This window comes from Canis aureus, chromosome 29 (genome assembly GCF_053574225.1).
Source record: "Canis aureus isolate CA01 chromosome 29, VMU_Caureus_v.1.0, whole genome shotgun sequence".
NCBI classification, from domain to species: Eukaryota; Metazoa; Chordata; class Mammalia; order Carnivora; family Canidae; genus Canis; species Canis aureus.
Genome location: NC_135639.1, coordinates 37,124,501 through 37,139,134, shown reverse-complemented (window position 1 = coordinate 37,139,134; position 14,634 = coordinate 37,124,501). Strand labels below are relative to the sequence as shown.

Genomic DNA, 14,634 nt, shown 5'->3' with positions numbered 1-14,634 from the left:
ACTCAATAAATTTCAGTGTGACTAAAGAATTTTGAGCAGGGGAAGAAAATTTACCAGTGTCATGATTTTTTTGTTTACAAATAGTAGAAATTATAAATGTTAACTCAGGGACATGAGGTATATCCTAGTTATAAAACAAAATATTTCAAATAAATGAAAATTTATGTGCAATGCTTCAAAATAAAGATTAACACTACTATCCACATTTCCTTTCTCCAAAACATATGCATACAGTCTGCCTAAACTCAAAACACGTTATTGTTTGGGATGCATGAAATATCCAGTCCAATATCTGGGGGAATGTCCTATTATCTTATAAAAATGAAAAGCTAATAATAGGTAGGCATTACTGAAATCACATCATCTTCTTTTAGAGCAATTCTCTGATAGTCTCATAAGTCAAACATATGATTCACATTCAACCTTACCTCCTCTAAATCCCAATCATGGGGCGCCTCCACATGAAATCTGGAGCAGTCCAAAGAGTCAAGTTTGTGCTTACATTCTCTTGAAGGCTGACTGACACGAAACAACCCTCCAAGTTCTTCCCTGGTATCACCATCTGCTTCTTCATTATCCTCTGTCACTAAAGAGACCACCATGATGAAAACATGAGAACAAATATTCACCCTAAAGGACCTGGGACTAAGGGTCCCTGTTTGTAGTAAGTAATGTGACGCCCCTGAGTGCATCAGCTACAAAGAAAAGGCCAAGGAACTACTGCTTAATGTGTCTGTAGGACTTAGGCCCTCCTACAAGAAAGCAACAGAGTCCAGTAAGGAAACAGAATGTTGGGGGCTGGGAAAAGGAAGGGGCATTTAAAGGCAGAGCTTTTAATTAGCATAGTTTCTTCTGAAGATGGCAAAGTCTCTAATCACTAAGAGTACTTAGGCAAAACCTGAATAGAATGGAAATCAGTACACAACAATCAGTCAATTCAATGCTCCTAGCTCCCATATACTCTTTTGGCCTTGTTCTAATCAAACAGTAATTGGGAACCACAGCATAAAATGCACCACTTTGTTCTTTTCTGGCACTAAATTCTACCCCCCCCAAAAAATCTCATGAAGGATTTTGTATGGCAGATATAAAATGACATAATGGAGAGTATTCTCATCAAAAGTTTTATAGCAAGCCCATGAGCTGATGACTAAAAATATCTGCCACATATGGAACTATGACAACCAAGGATATCATATGGATTTCAAAAGTACCACTGAAATCCTCCAACCATTTCCTCATCTCCTTTCCAGAAAACGGTCTAAGAAACAAAAACGTTTCTAGATCTGAACCAGAGCTCCCTCACCTGTGCCATAAATAAGTTTTCGAAGGTTTGGAGTTGCTTGTTGCTGCCTCAGAAAGGCCTCAGCTGCCTTCCTGGAAAGGTCTTCCTTCCACTTGAGGGCACCTGAAAGGACCAATGCCAACATCGGTTAAGTGTGTTTATCTGTCCTTTCTGCTTCAAGCTGACTACTCATTCATCCTCAAATCCTTCTGAGTGCAATATTTGAAAAGTTAACAAAATCTCCAAAACAGCAGACTTCCAAATAGAACATTTTCAGTGCCAAGTTCACAAGTTACATTAAATTTAAGCATACCTGAAGTTTCTGTGGAATAGTCGTTTTCTTCCTTGTAATCTTCTTCCTCTTTGAGTAAGTCTTCGACATCACTGGTCTCACCAATTAAGTTCTCTGACCCCAGTCTCTGATCATCAGCCACTTGAGAAGACTTTGGGAACTTTTTCCTAATAACCTCTTCATTTTCTGAATCCTCTTCCTCTGTATTGAGAGAGGAGCTTTCCTCAGTTTCATCTTCAGATGCAAATGCCTCTTCAGCTGTGCAATGGCCTGAATCTGAAATGGTGAGGGTTGCTTTGTTGACTGTCAAAGAACTCTCTAGATTCAAACTCTTACTCAAGCCATTAGTTTGTAAAAGTCCTGCTTTACTATAGTCTCCAACAACTTTAGATTCTGAAATGTCCCTCTCTTCTGCAGGGGAATCCTCTTCTTCACTGCTTTCATCAGCTTCCTCTGCTTCTCCTTCATCCTCTGAGCTCCTCTCAAGGTCATCATCACTGTCAGCAAATGCTGGCAAATCCGCCTCGAGGTCTTCTTCCATCTCCTGGAGTCTCTGGCGTTTGACACCTTTTTCCCTTGCGTACATCATATCCATCATTTCGGTATCTGCTTCATCTTCTGTTTCATCATCACTACAGCTATCATCCAACTTGTCCCCTTCAGACATTTCTTCATCATCTTCATCATTACTATCTCCAGACTCATCTTCTTCATCTCCAAAAATGGCTTTCCGACGCACGCGACCAGTTTTCAGATCCACCTGCTTTTCCTCTTTTGGCATCCACTGCCTATATTACCATGTAAGTACAAAATAATTCAATTTGTACAGTAACTGGCTACGCTAGACATGGCAAGTCAATAATTATGCAAATAGAAGATAATATCAAGGAATGCTAAGGTTTTAAATAACATAGCACAGAAAAGAATGATTTGATAAACACTGGAATAGATAATAAGCAAACTCATGAAACAGTTCCCTCATCTTCAAAAGAACTTATAGAGAATAAAGAGGTAACCTTTAAATAACAAAAGTCTGGGACACCTGGGTGGCTCAGTGGTGGAGCATCGGCCTTCAGCTCAGGGTGTGATCTCAGGATCCAGGATCAAGTCCCACATCAGGCTCCCCACAGGGAGCCTGCTTCTCCCTCTCTCTCTGTCTCTCTCATGAATAAATGAACAAAATCTTTTAAATAAATAAATAAATGTATGTCTAACATTAGGGAAAAACTGCTCTAAAGGACAGTGAATGTTTGATCAATCTTTTTAGAAAACTGATCATTTCCAAATTGAAACAGATGATCCTTGAATGACTGACTCCAGATCTAAGGCAAGGAAGGTACAAAGTTAAGCCTGGAATACCCTATTGTTTCAGAAAGCTAGGAAATGCTCAAAGGCTAACAAGGAAGTGCCAAAATGACACACAAGACAGACTGAAGGAACAATCTAGGCATCAGAAAGAATAATAATGGGGTAACAAATGGAATTTTTTAAAAAGTCAATTAGCCAACAGTGATCTTAAAATAAAGGGGTAGAAGTGAGAACTTCTTGTTAAAGAATGTCAATTAACAAACGTAGAAAGAATAACACGTTAAGAATACTGTATTTATCATCTATATCATTTGCTACAGGGCAGCAGATAAATTTTTCCAAAACTGTTCCTTTGTTTGTATACATTTATGATAAATTATAAACTAGAAACTGAAAATAGTAAGTTCAATCATTTTCAGGCTGATTTTTATTAGGAGTCACACATAAACCACTAAATAAAACCAAAACACCACCTGAATAAGCTTCCTTACTCTGCTGGGACTAGTATTTGGCCACTAAAAGAAAGCCAAGTAAGAAACCAAAAGCAACTTATAGAAAATATTTTGTGATATGTGAGGAATATTCTGGTCTGCCAAAAACTGAATCCTATATAATATTTCAAGAATATTTCCATGTAAGGTCACATAACTGAAAAGCTCTCAGAAACATGTGTATGTATAAAACAAAGCAAAAACAACGAACAAAAAAACCTGGAATGAATCCCACTAAAATGTTATTTATGGCAGAATGATAGGTGATATAACTTCTATAATATTTTTTTTATGAAAAACCAAAAAAATGGCAAACTTACCCTTGATTATCTATATCTTCTGAGCCCAGTGGTTTGGAATCAGAAAAAAGTGTCACTCTACTTGAAGCCATCTTGGCATCAATAGTGGAATGGGTGGAAATGAGACTCTGTACCAGTTCATGGGTGGGCCTCACCTCGTCCTGTCAAGGCCACCAAGAAAGGGAAAGTGAGGAACATACAAGAATTCTGAAGAGGGACATACTGGTTTCAATCAGTTTCTCAAAATTATCCTAAACATGGTTCCTGAAAACATTTTCTATTGTCTCAAAAAAAAAAAAAATCTTAAAGTCTAAATTTGACCTCTGTCTTCATTAAACTTTTCCAAAGTTCATGGAGTATACAACCTGGTAACCTATACACTTAGCTAGAAAAACTTTAAGCGCCAATGCTAATAAACATTTAGTTTGTCCAATATTCCACTGCCAAATAAAGAAATGAAAATTCATTTTTTTAAAAATCCAAAATTTTCACTTCAAGGAATTTACTGCATAGAAAATCCCTCCCAGGGATCCCTGGGTGGCGCAGCGGTTTGGCGCCTGCCTTTGGCCCAGGGCGCGATCCTGGAGACCTGGGATCGAATCCCACGTTGGGCTCCCAGTGCATGGAGCCTGCTTCTCCCTCTGCCTATGTCTCTGCCTCTCTCTCTCTCTCTCTCTCTCTCTCTTTGTGACTATCATAAATAAATAAAAATTAAAAAAAAAAAAAAAGAAAAAAAGAAAATCCCTCCCAATGACCAAAAACCTCATGTTTGAGGGTGCCAACTGCAGCAATGTTAAAAACAAGGGGAAGTAGGAGTAAACTCCCCCCGTCCAGATTTCCAAGGGTTGGGTTGGTTCAATAAATAAGGTTTATCCAGACAATGAAATACCACACAGCTATAACAAAGACCAAAGCAGCTCTATCAATACTAATAGGGAGCAATGGGATCACATATTCTTAGGTGCCCCTCAAAAGTTGCAAGAGCATTTAAAGTTGGAGCCCATATAAAAAATACTATGGTGTACTTGGGTGGCTCAGTCAGTTAAGCACCCAACTCTTGATCTCAGCTCAGGTCTTGACCTCAGAGTTGTGAGTTCAAGCTCTGTTTTGGGCTCAGGTAGGAAGCCTACTTAAAAAAATTTAAAAATAAAATAAAGAAATATTACTTCTCTCTCTCTCTCACAGACACACAAAGACCATATATATGGATACAAATACATGATATTTACATATAATATTTCAATAATCTAAATATGTAATAAATAGATAAATATGTAAATATTTACAGAAAAAAAAAAGAAATAGACCAAAGAAAGCTAGAAAACACATTGATATTATCTAGGCATACCTTAGAGATATTGTAAGTTTGGTTCTAAACCACCACAATAAAACAAGTCAAATGAATTTTTTAGTTTCCCAGTACATATAGAAATTACGTTTATACTATACTGTAATCTATTAAGTGTACAATAGCATTATGTCTAAAAATGTACATACCAGAGAAAATGAGTGAAAATATCAGGGAGGGTGACAAAACATGAGAGACACCTAACTCTGGGAAATGAACAAGGGGTAGTGGAAGGGGAGTGGGCAGGGTGTTGGGGTGACTGGGTGATGGGCATTGAGGGGGGCACTTGGCGGGATGAGCACTGGGTGTTATGCTATATGCTGGCAAATTGAACTCCAATAAAAAAATAAAAATAAAAAAAATGTACATACCTTAATTAAAAAATATTTTATTGTTAAAAAACGCCAATCATTATTTGAGGTTGCAGTGAGAGCTCATCACTTAGGACAGATACTATAACAAATATAATAATAATGAAAACATTTGAAATATTGTTAGAATTAACATTATGTGACAGAGAAACACAAAGTGAGCAAATGCCTTTGAAAAAAAGGCACCAGCAGACTTATTCGATACAAGGCTGCCACAAACCTTCAATGTGTAAAAAAGGCAATATTGGCGAAATGCAATAAAGCGAAGCACAATAAAATGAGGTATTCTTGTATAAAGAGAGACGGAAAGTACAAGCACCAAACTGCCTGCAATGCTCCCACTAAAAGACCTAGGATCCTGTGTGTCTTGGCAACAGAATGGAGAACATGACTTTTACTTTCTGCCTGGTGCAGTTAAGTATTTTGTACATTTACAATGTACATTGTAGCTTTTACCAAATACAAATAAAAAGTTTCAGTATATAAAAGCTGAAGTACATTACAGTACATTACTTCCTATGGCTTTCCTCTCACCAATTCCTGGAAGCCATGGCTGCCACCAAGATCAACATAGACAGCATCTTTGTCATAGAGCACACCACCAACTCCAGACAGAGGTGCATAAACCAACTTCTCCTTCTCATTTAAACAGCGCTTCTTTTGTTGTTCAGGAAGTGCACAGGGGTCCGGGAGGAAACTGACATCACTCACAGCAAAATCTCCTACACCTGGAAGACAGAGGAAGATAGCTTCAGATACAAGTTTATCAACTATCAACAAAAGTAGCCCCCAGTTGGAAGACTTCAACCACAAGTGAATTGTTGGTTACTGGCACTGTGTCTCTCTAATTAACCAACATCATCAGAACAGAGGAGATTTGGTCAACTCAACTTTGCTAGCTGAGTCAGAGCTGAGTCTTAAAACTTCTAGCAATGTTGCTCTATCTTGTTTGGCCATTTTTCAGTTTTCCTGAGAAATGAAGCAAGTCATCCCACAAGTTCTACAAATTTGGTACATTTTACAACAAAAGGATACCTGGCATGTGAATTTGGCTTTTATTTTTCAAGTGTGCTCCTCTTAAATAACCATAAAGAGACACCTTTCGGTCACATTTGATATTTGTTCGAATATCTTCTGGGTTTGTCAAATCTTCCATCCTAGAAAAATAAAACCCAATCATATGGCAGAAGTAAATGTCAAAATTTTTGCATCTCCCTTCACGTGTCAAAGACTGGTCAAATTCACTAGTGCACTAAACACAGTGTTCAGAAACTTCTAGGAAATACAGAAGGAAGGAAGCACAGTTCACCATCTACCAAAAGAAAAGAAGCAAACACAGGATTGCACTGCTCTTAGGCTCTATAAAATATACATGCTGTAAGACACCAAAAAGGGAAAATAACATGCACCTGGGGTTAAGGAAGAGATGAAAACATAAAAACCCTTTATGGGGGATCCCTGGGTGGCGCAGCGGTTTGGCGCCTGCCTTTGGCCCAGGGCACGATCCTGGAGACCCAGGATCGAATCCCACGTCGGGCTCCCAGTGCATGGAGCCTGCTTCTCCCTCTGCCTGTGTCTCTGCCTCTCTCTCCCTCTCTCTGTGTGACTATCATAAATAAATAAAAATTTAAAAAAAAAAAAAAAAACTTTATGGGAGAGGATTAAGCTTTGATCTGGGTTTTTGGTGTGCCTTGGATTCTGGCAAGTAGAGAAAGGGATTACAGGCTGAGAAAACAGTATGAAAAAAAATATAAAGGAAAGAAAGCCCAGGGTATGTCTGGGTGACTGGAGCACCATGGTCTATAGACATGATCACTGAAGATTAAGATGAAAAAGCAGGATAAGACCACATTATGTAGCCTTAAATACTTCAAAAACCTCACATATTTCTAAACATTTCATACTTTACTCCTGAAGCCAGTACATCTTTAGGTAATGATACAAAAAAGGAGGTATTTCCAACTACATTTCTCCCTCAGTATTCAAAAAGAAGTATAAAATAAGCTCTCTTATTGTTCTTTTTCTAACCTTTGCAGCTTTGAAATACATGGGCCAGGAAGAAAAACTTTACATGTACTTTTTACCTGTCTGCTAGGATATAAGGATGAGAGGTTTGCCACGTAAGAGGCCTAAATTTCATTACTGTAATAAAACGGCCCAGATTGTGAATTTCTTGGTTTTGATATTCTCCATGTACCATTCCAGAAAGGTAGAACAGCTTGGCACCCTAAACATTAAGAAAACAAAAAATTAAATTTCAATTAAATTCTTGTCATACTACATCAAATAAAGATCTCTAAATAAGAAGCAATCCTAAGGCAGACTTCTAGCAAGCCACTTATTATTAATGCTTCCCAAACTTCTCTGCCTTCTTTCAGTACTCATGTTGTTAGGACTTAAGAAAGGCAGAACTGCCAAAACACTTAGCTTCAGGACTGGTCTCCAGTCAAGTGATGGCATCTATCTGGAGTATTACACAGAGAGAGCAGTGAGGCTTCTGGGCACAGAAAAAATTCTATGACCAATGGGCCACAGCAGCATGCAGGGGAGGGTGGAGTGACAGTTATGTGTGCACTATCGTTCCTAGTCATGCAACTAGGAGAAACTTTGGATAAACTATTAAACAATCACAAATCTAAAACACTTAGAGCCAGGTACTGCCTGGTGCTAGGGAGCTACAAAGACAAATGAGACACGCCAAGAGTTCTGAAATACAGACTATTTTGAGGAAATATTGCAGGGACTATGAACAGATATATACCATAGGTGAATCCTGAAGCAATGTTTATAAATCTATCCTACTTATCTTATTTTTTTTGAAAGATTATAGTGTTAGTATTCAAAAATTAATTCTCTTCCTACCGGGTAGACTTCTGTCCAGAACCTGTGTTTTAATCGCTTCTTTGTCTTCTTCAGTTGCTTATTATACTTGAAGGAATCTAAGTGAGTGAGAATGCCCATAATTTTGGGAAAGCCATGTACTTGACAGATATTTAGAAACTCAAATGTTTCCATTTCAAACCCAAAGCTGGCATCTATAAGCATCAGAACCTAAAACAGAAAACAGAATTACTCAAGGAAGCTACTCAAAACAGACCATAAGCAAACTATGGACTATGGGCCAAATCTGACCCATAACCTGTTCTATAACTAAAATTTCACTGGAACACAGCCATATTATTTATTTTTTTTTAAGATTTTATTTATTTATTCATGACAGACACACAGAGAGAGAGAGAGAGAGAGAGAGGTAGAGACACAGGCAGAGGAAGAAGCAGGCTCCATGCAGGGAGCCTGACGTGGGACTCGATCCTGGTCTCAGGATCACACCCCGGGCCAACAGCAGCACTAAACCACTGAGCCACCGGGGCTGCCCATATTATTTATGTATTGTCTACAACTGTGTTTGCACTATAACTACAAAGTTAAGCATTTGCAAGAGAAACCATGACCCCAAAGCTTAAAATATTTACCATCTGGCCCTTTACAGAAAGTTTCCCAACTCCTACTCCGGACTAAATGAAATGATTAGGGATCATTTTGATAAGAGAAAATACCACCCTTTGACTCTCTCTAAAAGGCAAGCATGAGACAATATCCACCACAATATAAATTTCCACTTCAGGGATCCCTGGATGGCTCAGTGGCTTGGTGCCTGCCTTCGGCCCAGGGTGTGATTCTGGAGTTCCGGGATCGAGTCCCACATCAGGCTCGCTGCATGGAGCCTGCTCCATTTGACACCATAAAGTGGCAAGGGGCAAGCAATTCGTTATAGAAACAGTACAGGTGGCAACAGGCCCTTAGATGACAACCTTGTCAATTAAAGACAAATGAAGCCTATATATTATTCCTTCTATGCACATACATACACACACAAATCCATGTACTGTACACACCTTTGCTATGACTCAGGAGGCTTTATGACAACTCAGAGCAATCAACATAAAACAGGTTAAATAAATGGTACATGCAACAGAATACTTAAGAAAGAATGAGGTTGAACTATACTACTTATATACATTTAAGACATTGAGTGACTCTCGGAGCGAGAGCGCCCGAGGAGCTCGCGGCGAGCGGAGAAGGACGGGAGGCCGCCAGGCTGTCCGCGGCCTGCGCGGGTCGGCTCGCCCGGCCCGGCCGGAGGATGTCCGCTTCTCCGGGCATTAGGATCCCGTCTCCGAGTCGCTCCCCACTGGACGAGCCTCATGAGTGAAGCAGAGCATCTTCAATGGGGATACCTGGCTTTTCTCCCTCCCGCTGCCCCCTGGTTTCCCGGCCTTATGCTGCATCACCACGGCCTCTGCCTTTCGATGAAAATCTTTGTGAATCAGAAAGAAGAACATGTTCCTCGCCCCTGAACCACGATCGCAATCCGTGACAGATTTCATTTCAGTATTTGTGGGATGTGAGATTACCATGAAAATAGCTTTTGTCGCCACTTTTCATGTCCCTTTCAAAAATGTGTTATTAATCACCTGTGGCTATTTTCACATCGGTTCCTTAGTCCCTTTCTAGCCCTTTTCAACTTCTGAATTTGAAAAATTCACATATTTTTTTTTTTCTCCTTCTGTTTTCAGCCCTGGTAAAAATCGAGGTAGCGTAAGAATGAAAAAACAAAGTGTTAGAAATGCATAATCAACGTATGTACACAATTAAAATCTCAGTTTGATGGTTATGATTTTTATTGTGCCCTTGGAACATGACTTATCCTCTAACTTAAAATTCGTATTGTTATGTATTTCATTTCAAATAATGGGAGTACAAAGGAGATGTTGGATGAAACTGAGGTGGCATTAGAAAAATAGTAAAATAGAGTATGTGTATTGCTAGCATTTTTGACAGATTAAAAATTGAAGCCAGGGGATCCCTGGGTGGCTCAGCGGTTTAGCGCCGCCTTCGGCTCAGGGCGTGATCCTGGAGACCCGGGAATCAAGTCCCACATCAGGCTCCATGCATGGAGCCCGCTTCTCCCTCTGCCTGTGTCTCTGCCTCTCTGTGTGTCTCATGAATAAATAAATAAAATCTTAAAAAAAAAAAAAAAAAAAAAAAAAGACATTGAGTGAAAAAAAGCAAAGTACAGAATAGTATGTATAATAAACAGTATGTGCTTTATGAGGGTTGAATGTGTATTCATATACATATCTAGGATATTGCTTTGAGGGAAACTAAGAGATTAGGGGTCAGAGTAGGGAAGAGAAAAAAAGCACTGTACTCTGTAATATAGTTTGAATATTTTACCAAATGCACGGTTTCCTTTTTAAGTCTTAAAAAGATGTATATGAAAGACATCTTTCTTAACATGTCTATGCTTTTAAAATTAGGGACTCTGTAAACTATTTTAATCATTTCAAAAACACAAGATTTATAAGTTTATACTATTTTATGTTGACAATTGACACTTATTTCTATTAATAGTAGCATTATATGTTCAAAATTTGAATGTCATTGAGTTTTCTGATATTAGAATGGCATAGCTATAACATCTACATTAAATTACTTTTTATTTTGTATCTTAGGAGACTTCCTGGGCCAAAGGACAAAATCTGTAGCTCTTTGTCACCAAACAGTTTTTTAGAAATTGTTGAACCAAAAAACAAACAAACCACCTCTGTTACCCGACTCTTCCGAATCAATATGGCTTTTTTCTTAGATTTATTTTTGCTAATTTAAAATGTAATTAATGAACACTACCATTCAATGCAATCAAAGTTGCACAATTTCCATATGCTATGTGCTGTCTAGATTTTCTATTATAAACCCTGACAACTTCTCAAAGGCAACTCATGTACTTACTTTGTCACAATCATTAAGAACTGGAGGTTCTGGCACCACCAAGAGCAAAGTTCCCTTCCTTAGACAAACTACTTAACTTCTAGGGCCTCAATTTCATCCTATGTAAACTGGAGATAATAATACCTACTTACCTCCAAAGCATATTGGGGGATTTAATGAGCGAAATTTCAAGAAAGGTGTTAGCGCAGTACCTTGTAAGGGTCCAATAAATGGCCCTACTATTATATGTTTTTATGTACATGTCTATCTGTATTAATTAACTACGTTTGTTAAAGGATTTTTCTCTACTTTCAGAGTTGAGACTACATTCCATTTTGCACATTCCATTTTTATTATATCAATATCACCATCAACCTCATTATCAATTCAAACACATCTATAGTATCCCTGATTATATTCGTCATCCCTTTAATAATCATAAGTCTTTCTTTCCTTCAAATGGGATAATCTACCACACTGCTAAATCCTCATTAGAAATTCACACTGCTCCCATTGACTTACCAAATCTGCCACTTTAGCCAGATCAATCATCATGTTAATGTCACACCCACATTCAATAATGGTGAGTCTGCGCTTTTTACCTGTAAGTAAAGAGATAAGATTTTAGTTTTTTTCTTTAAATATTTTATTTATTTATTTGAAAGAGAAAGCACGCACACTAGCAAGGGGAAGAGTGGAGGGAGAGGGAAAGATAGAATCTCAGGCAGACTGCATTGAATGTCACCTCAAACAGGGCCCAGTCTCATAACTCTGAGATCATGACCTGAGCCTAAATCAAGAGTCAGATGCTTAACTGACTGAGCCGCCCAAGGACCCCCCGAAATAAGACTTTTGAAAAATCTTGAAAAAATAGGGCAGCCCGGGTGGCTCAGAGGTTTAGCGCCGCCGTCAGCCCAGGGCCTGATCCTGGAGACCCGGGATCAAGTCCCACGTTGGGCTCCCTGCATGGAGCCTGCTTCTCCCTCTGTCTGTGTCTTGGCTCTCTCTCCCTGTCTCTCTCATGAATAAATAAAATCTTTTAAAAATAAATAAACAAAAATAAAAACCTTGAAAAAATATATCCATTTACTCTAATTACCATTTTAAGTTGTATCCAGTAAAACACAATATACACTTACAGGAATATGCCAGGAGTTCATTTTTATAGGAGCAAACTGATAAATACCATCTTGGTTTTCTTGCTATGTTCCCTAATTTTAAAATAGTATCAAAAGTCTATCCACATGAATAAAGTGCTCAAGCAGGTACAATTCTGACTGGAATGGGCAGACAAGCAAGCTCCGTGGTGACTGTGATCCTGCTGGTAAGCTCAGCAGGCCAACACTTCTATCTTTATCAAAGTTTTGCATGTTCTTACTAGAGCTAAAAACATCCTCAAACCTAACGTAAGAGAAATCTCTATGGAACAATTGTTATTCCAAAATTACCTTAAAAGTAATCAGTCTACGACTCTTGATCATGGAGTTGTGAGTTCAAGCCCCACGTTGGGAATAGAGGTTACTTTAAATAAATAAAAGTGGGGCACCTGCCTATCTCAGTCAGTGGAGCATGTGATTCTTTGATCCCCAAGTCAGGAGTTCAAGCCCCACACTGGGATAGAGTTCACTTAAAAAAAAAAAAAAATTAAAAAGTCAGTAAAAATAACAGTAATGCCTTTAAGATCAAGAAAAGCTTTGGGGTGCCTGGGTAGCTCAGTTGGTTAAGTGTTCAGCTCTTGGTTTTGGCTCAGGTCATGATCTTGAAGTCCTGGGATTGAGCCCTGCATCAGGCTCTGTGCTCAGCAGGTAACCTGCTTGAAAGATTCTCTCCCTCTGCCCCTGCTCCACTTGCTCTTGAATGCTGCTCTCTCTCTAAGATAAGTAATCTTTAAAAAAAAAAAAAAAAAAAGAAGAAGAAGAAGAAGAAAGAAAAAGAAAAGCCTCAATCCAACTATAGCATTGCTATAATAAATTCCAGGGCTCAGACGGTAGAGCATGTGACTCTTGATCTTGGGGTTGTGAGTTCAAACTCCACATTGGGTAGAGAAATTACTTAATAAAACCGTAAAAAAAAAAAAAAAGGGAAAAAAATTTCAGATTCTTCCATTACCATTTTGGGATTTTTTTTTTTCATCTTCCCTCAAACAGAAAGGTCACCATCTCCCAGAACAGGCAAATTCTCACAGAAAAAGAGGAAAACCCTCTCATTTCTCTAACGATATGGCCTTATGAGGGCAAGTAGGTGTGCCTGACACACAGCAGATACTCACTACCTGTTAAAGAAAGGTGATCACTATGACCAACCCAGGTTGCCCAGGCCTGCCAAACCTTTCAGAGGAACACACCTGGCAAATCCATATAGCAGTCCAAATAAGGTGTACATCTACATCATTGTTATATCTGGAATCTATCCTTTTCTTAAACTATCCTTTCCTACTTAGTACAAGTACAGGAAAGGTAATAAAGTGAGAACATTACTTCAATATTTACCAGTCAAGAAAATGTTCGACAAAGATATGCCTGTCCCTCAGACGACACATGCCCTATCAGCCTGAGGTAGTAGACTCCTACCTGACACGATTGTTACAGGGCCTCTGATCTCTGTCAGTTTCTGCCTGGTGAAGTTCCGAATGAGGCACTGGATCAAAGTGCTCTTTCCAACTTTTGGAGGTCCCATCACCACCACCACTATTGGTGGGGGCTCTAATGGAGTTCGATCAACCACTGGAATGTGATGCTTTTTTGTCTTCAAATCCTGAGTCCTATTTGTAAAAAGAAAGAAAAAGTATATCAATTTTTAAAATACAAAAGGCATCATCCTTGTAAGTAAAGTGGTCTTTAAAGACCACAGAAGAGACAATATGGATACAATTAACTTGTTAACTTCTAGACCTAATCCAAATAACCCCTTCAGTAAACATATAACAGATTTACTTCAACAGTACAGAGAATTTTAAAACCACACACCTTAAATCTGATTGCTTCATTAACTATTATAATAGTTAACTAAACTATTAGTTTAGTTTAAACTATTAGTTGACTATTATAATAGTTTAAAAAAGAAAAGATAAACATGCAGGCAGTGTATCATAATGAATAAAAGCAGAATCTTTGGAATTAAATTTGGCTATTAGAGTTTAATTCAATAATGTTTAAAGTACATATAACAAAAACTTATTAAATAAAGCTACTTATTACATTATTATATAAAACATATCCAGAAAAAAACACAAGCACACCTATTACCATAGAAACTGTTTAAAGTTTACAATCTTTCTTTCTTTCTGTCTCTCTCTCTCTCTAGTAGACCTCACGCACAGTGTGGGGCCCAATGTGGGGCTTGAACTCACAGCCCTGAGATCAAGACCTGAGCAGAGATCAAGAGTTGAACGCTTAACAAACTGAGCCACCCAGGTGCCCCGCTCACATTTTAGTAAAAGGAGTATGGCATGCATCTTCAAGTCCTTCA

General features: G+C 38.5%; 1 protein-coding gene across 4 annotated transcripts in view; it reads right to left on the bottom strand.

Annotated features, from left to right (window-relative positions):
* BMS1 (BMS1 ribosome biogenesis factor) overlaps positions 1-14,634 on the bottom strand; it is a 57,133-nt gene that overhangs the window by 40,497 nt on the left and 2,002 nt on the right. For all 4 annotated transcript variants that reach the window (XM_077878454.1, XM_077878457.1, XM_077878455.1 and 1 more), the window contains exons 3-12: positions 13,737-13,927; positions 11,689-11,768; positions 8,257-8,445; positions 7,479-7,621; positions 6,430-6,551; positions 5,929-6,122; positions 3,697-3,836; positions 1,599-2,365; positions 1,307-1,408; positions 429-586 (exon numbers count right to left, since the gene is read on the bottom strand). In XM_077878454.1, coding sequence (XP_077734580.1) covers positions 429-586; positions 1,307-1,408; positions 1,599-2,365; positions 3,697-3,836; positions 5,929-6,122; positions 6,430-6,551; positions 7,479-7,621; positions 8,257-8,445; positions 11,689-11,768; positions 13,737-13,927 — 2,086 coding nt within the window. The remainder of the gene's footprint in view (positions 1-428; positions 587-1,306; positions 1,409-1,598; positions 2,366-3,696; positions 3,837-5,928; positions 6,123-6,429; positions 6,552-7,478; positions 7,622-8,256; positions 8,446-11,688; positions 11,769-13,736; positions 13,928-14,634) is intronic.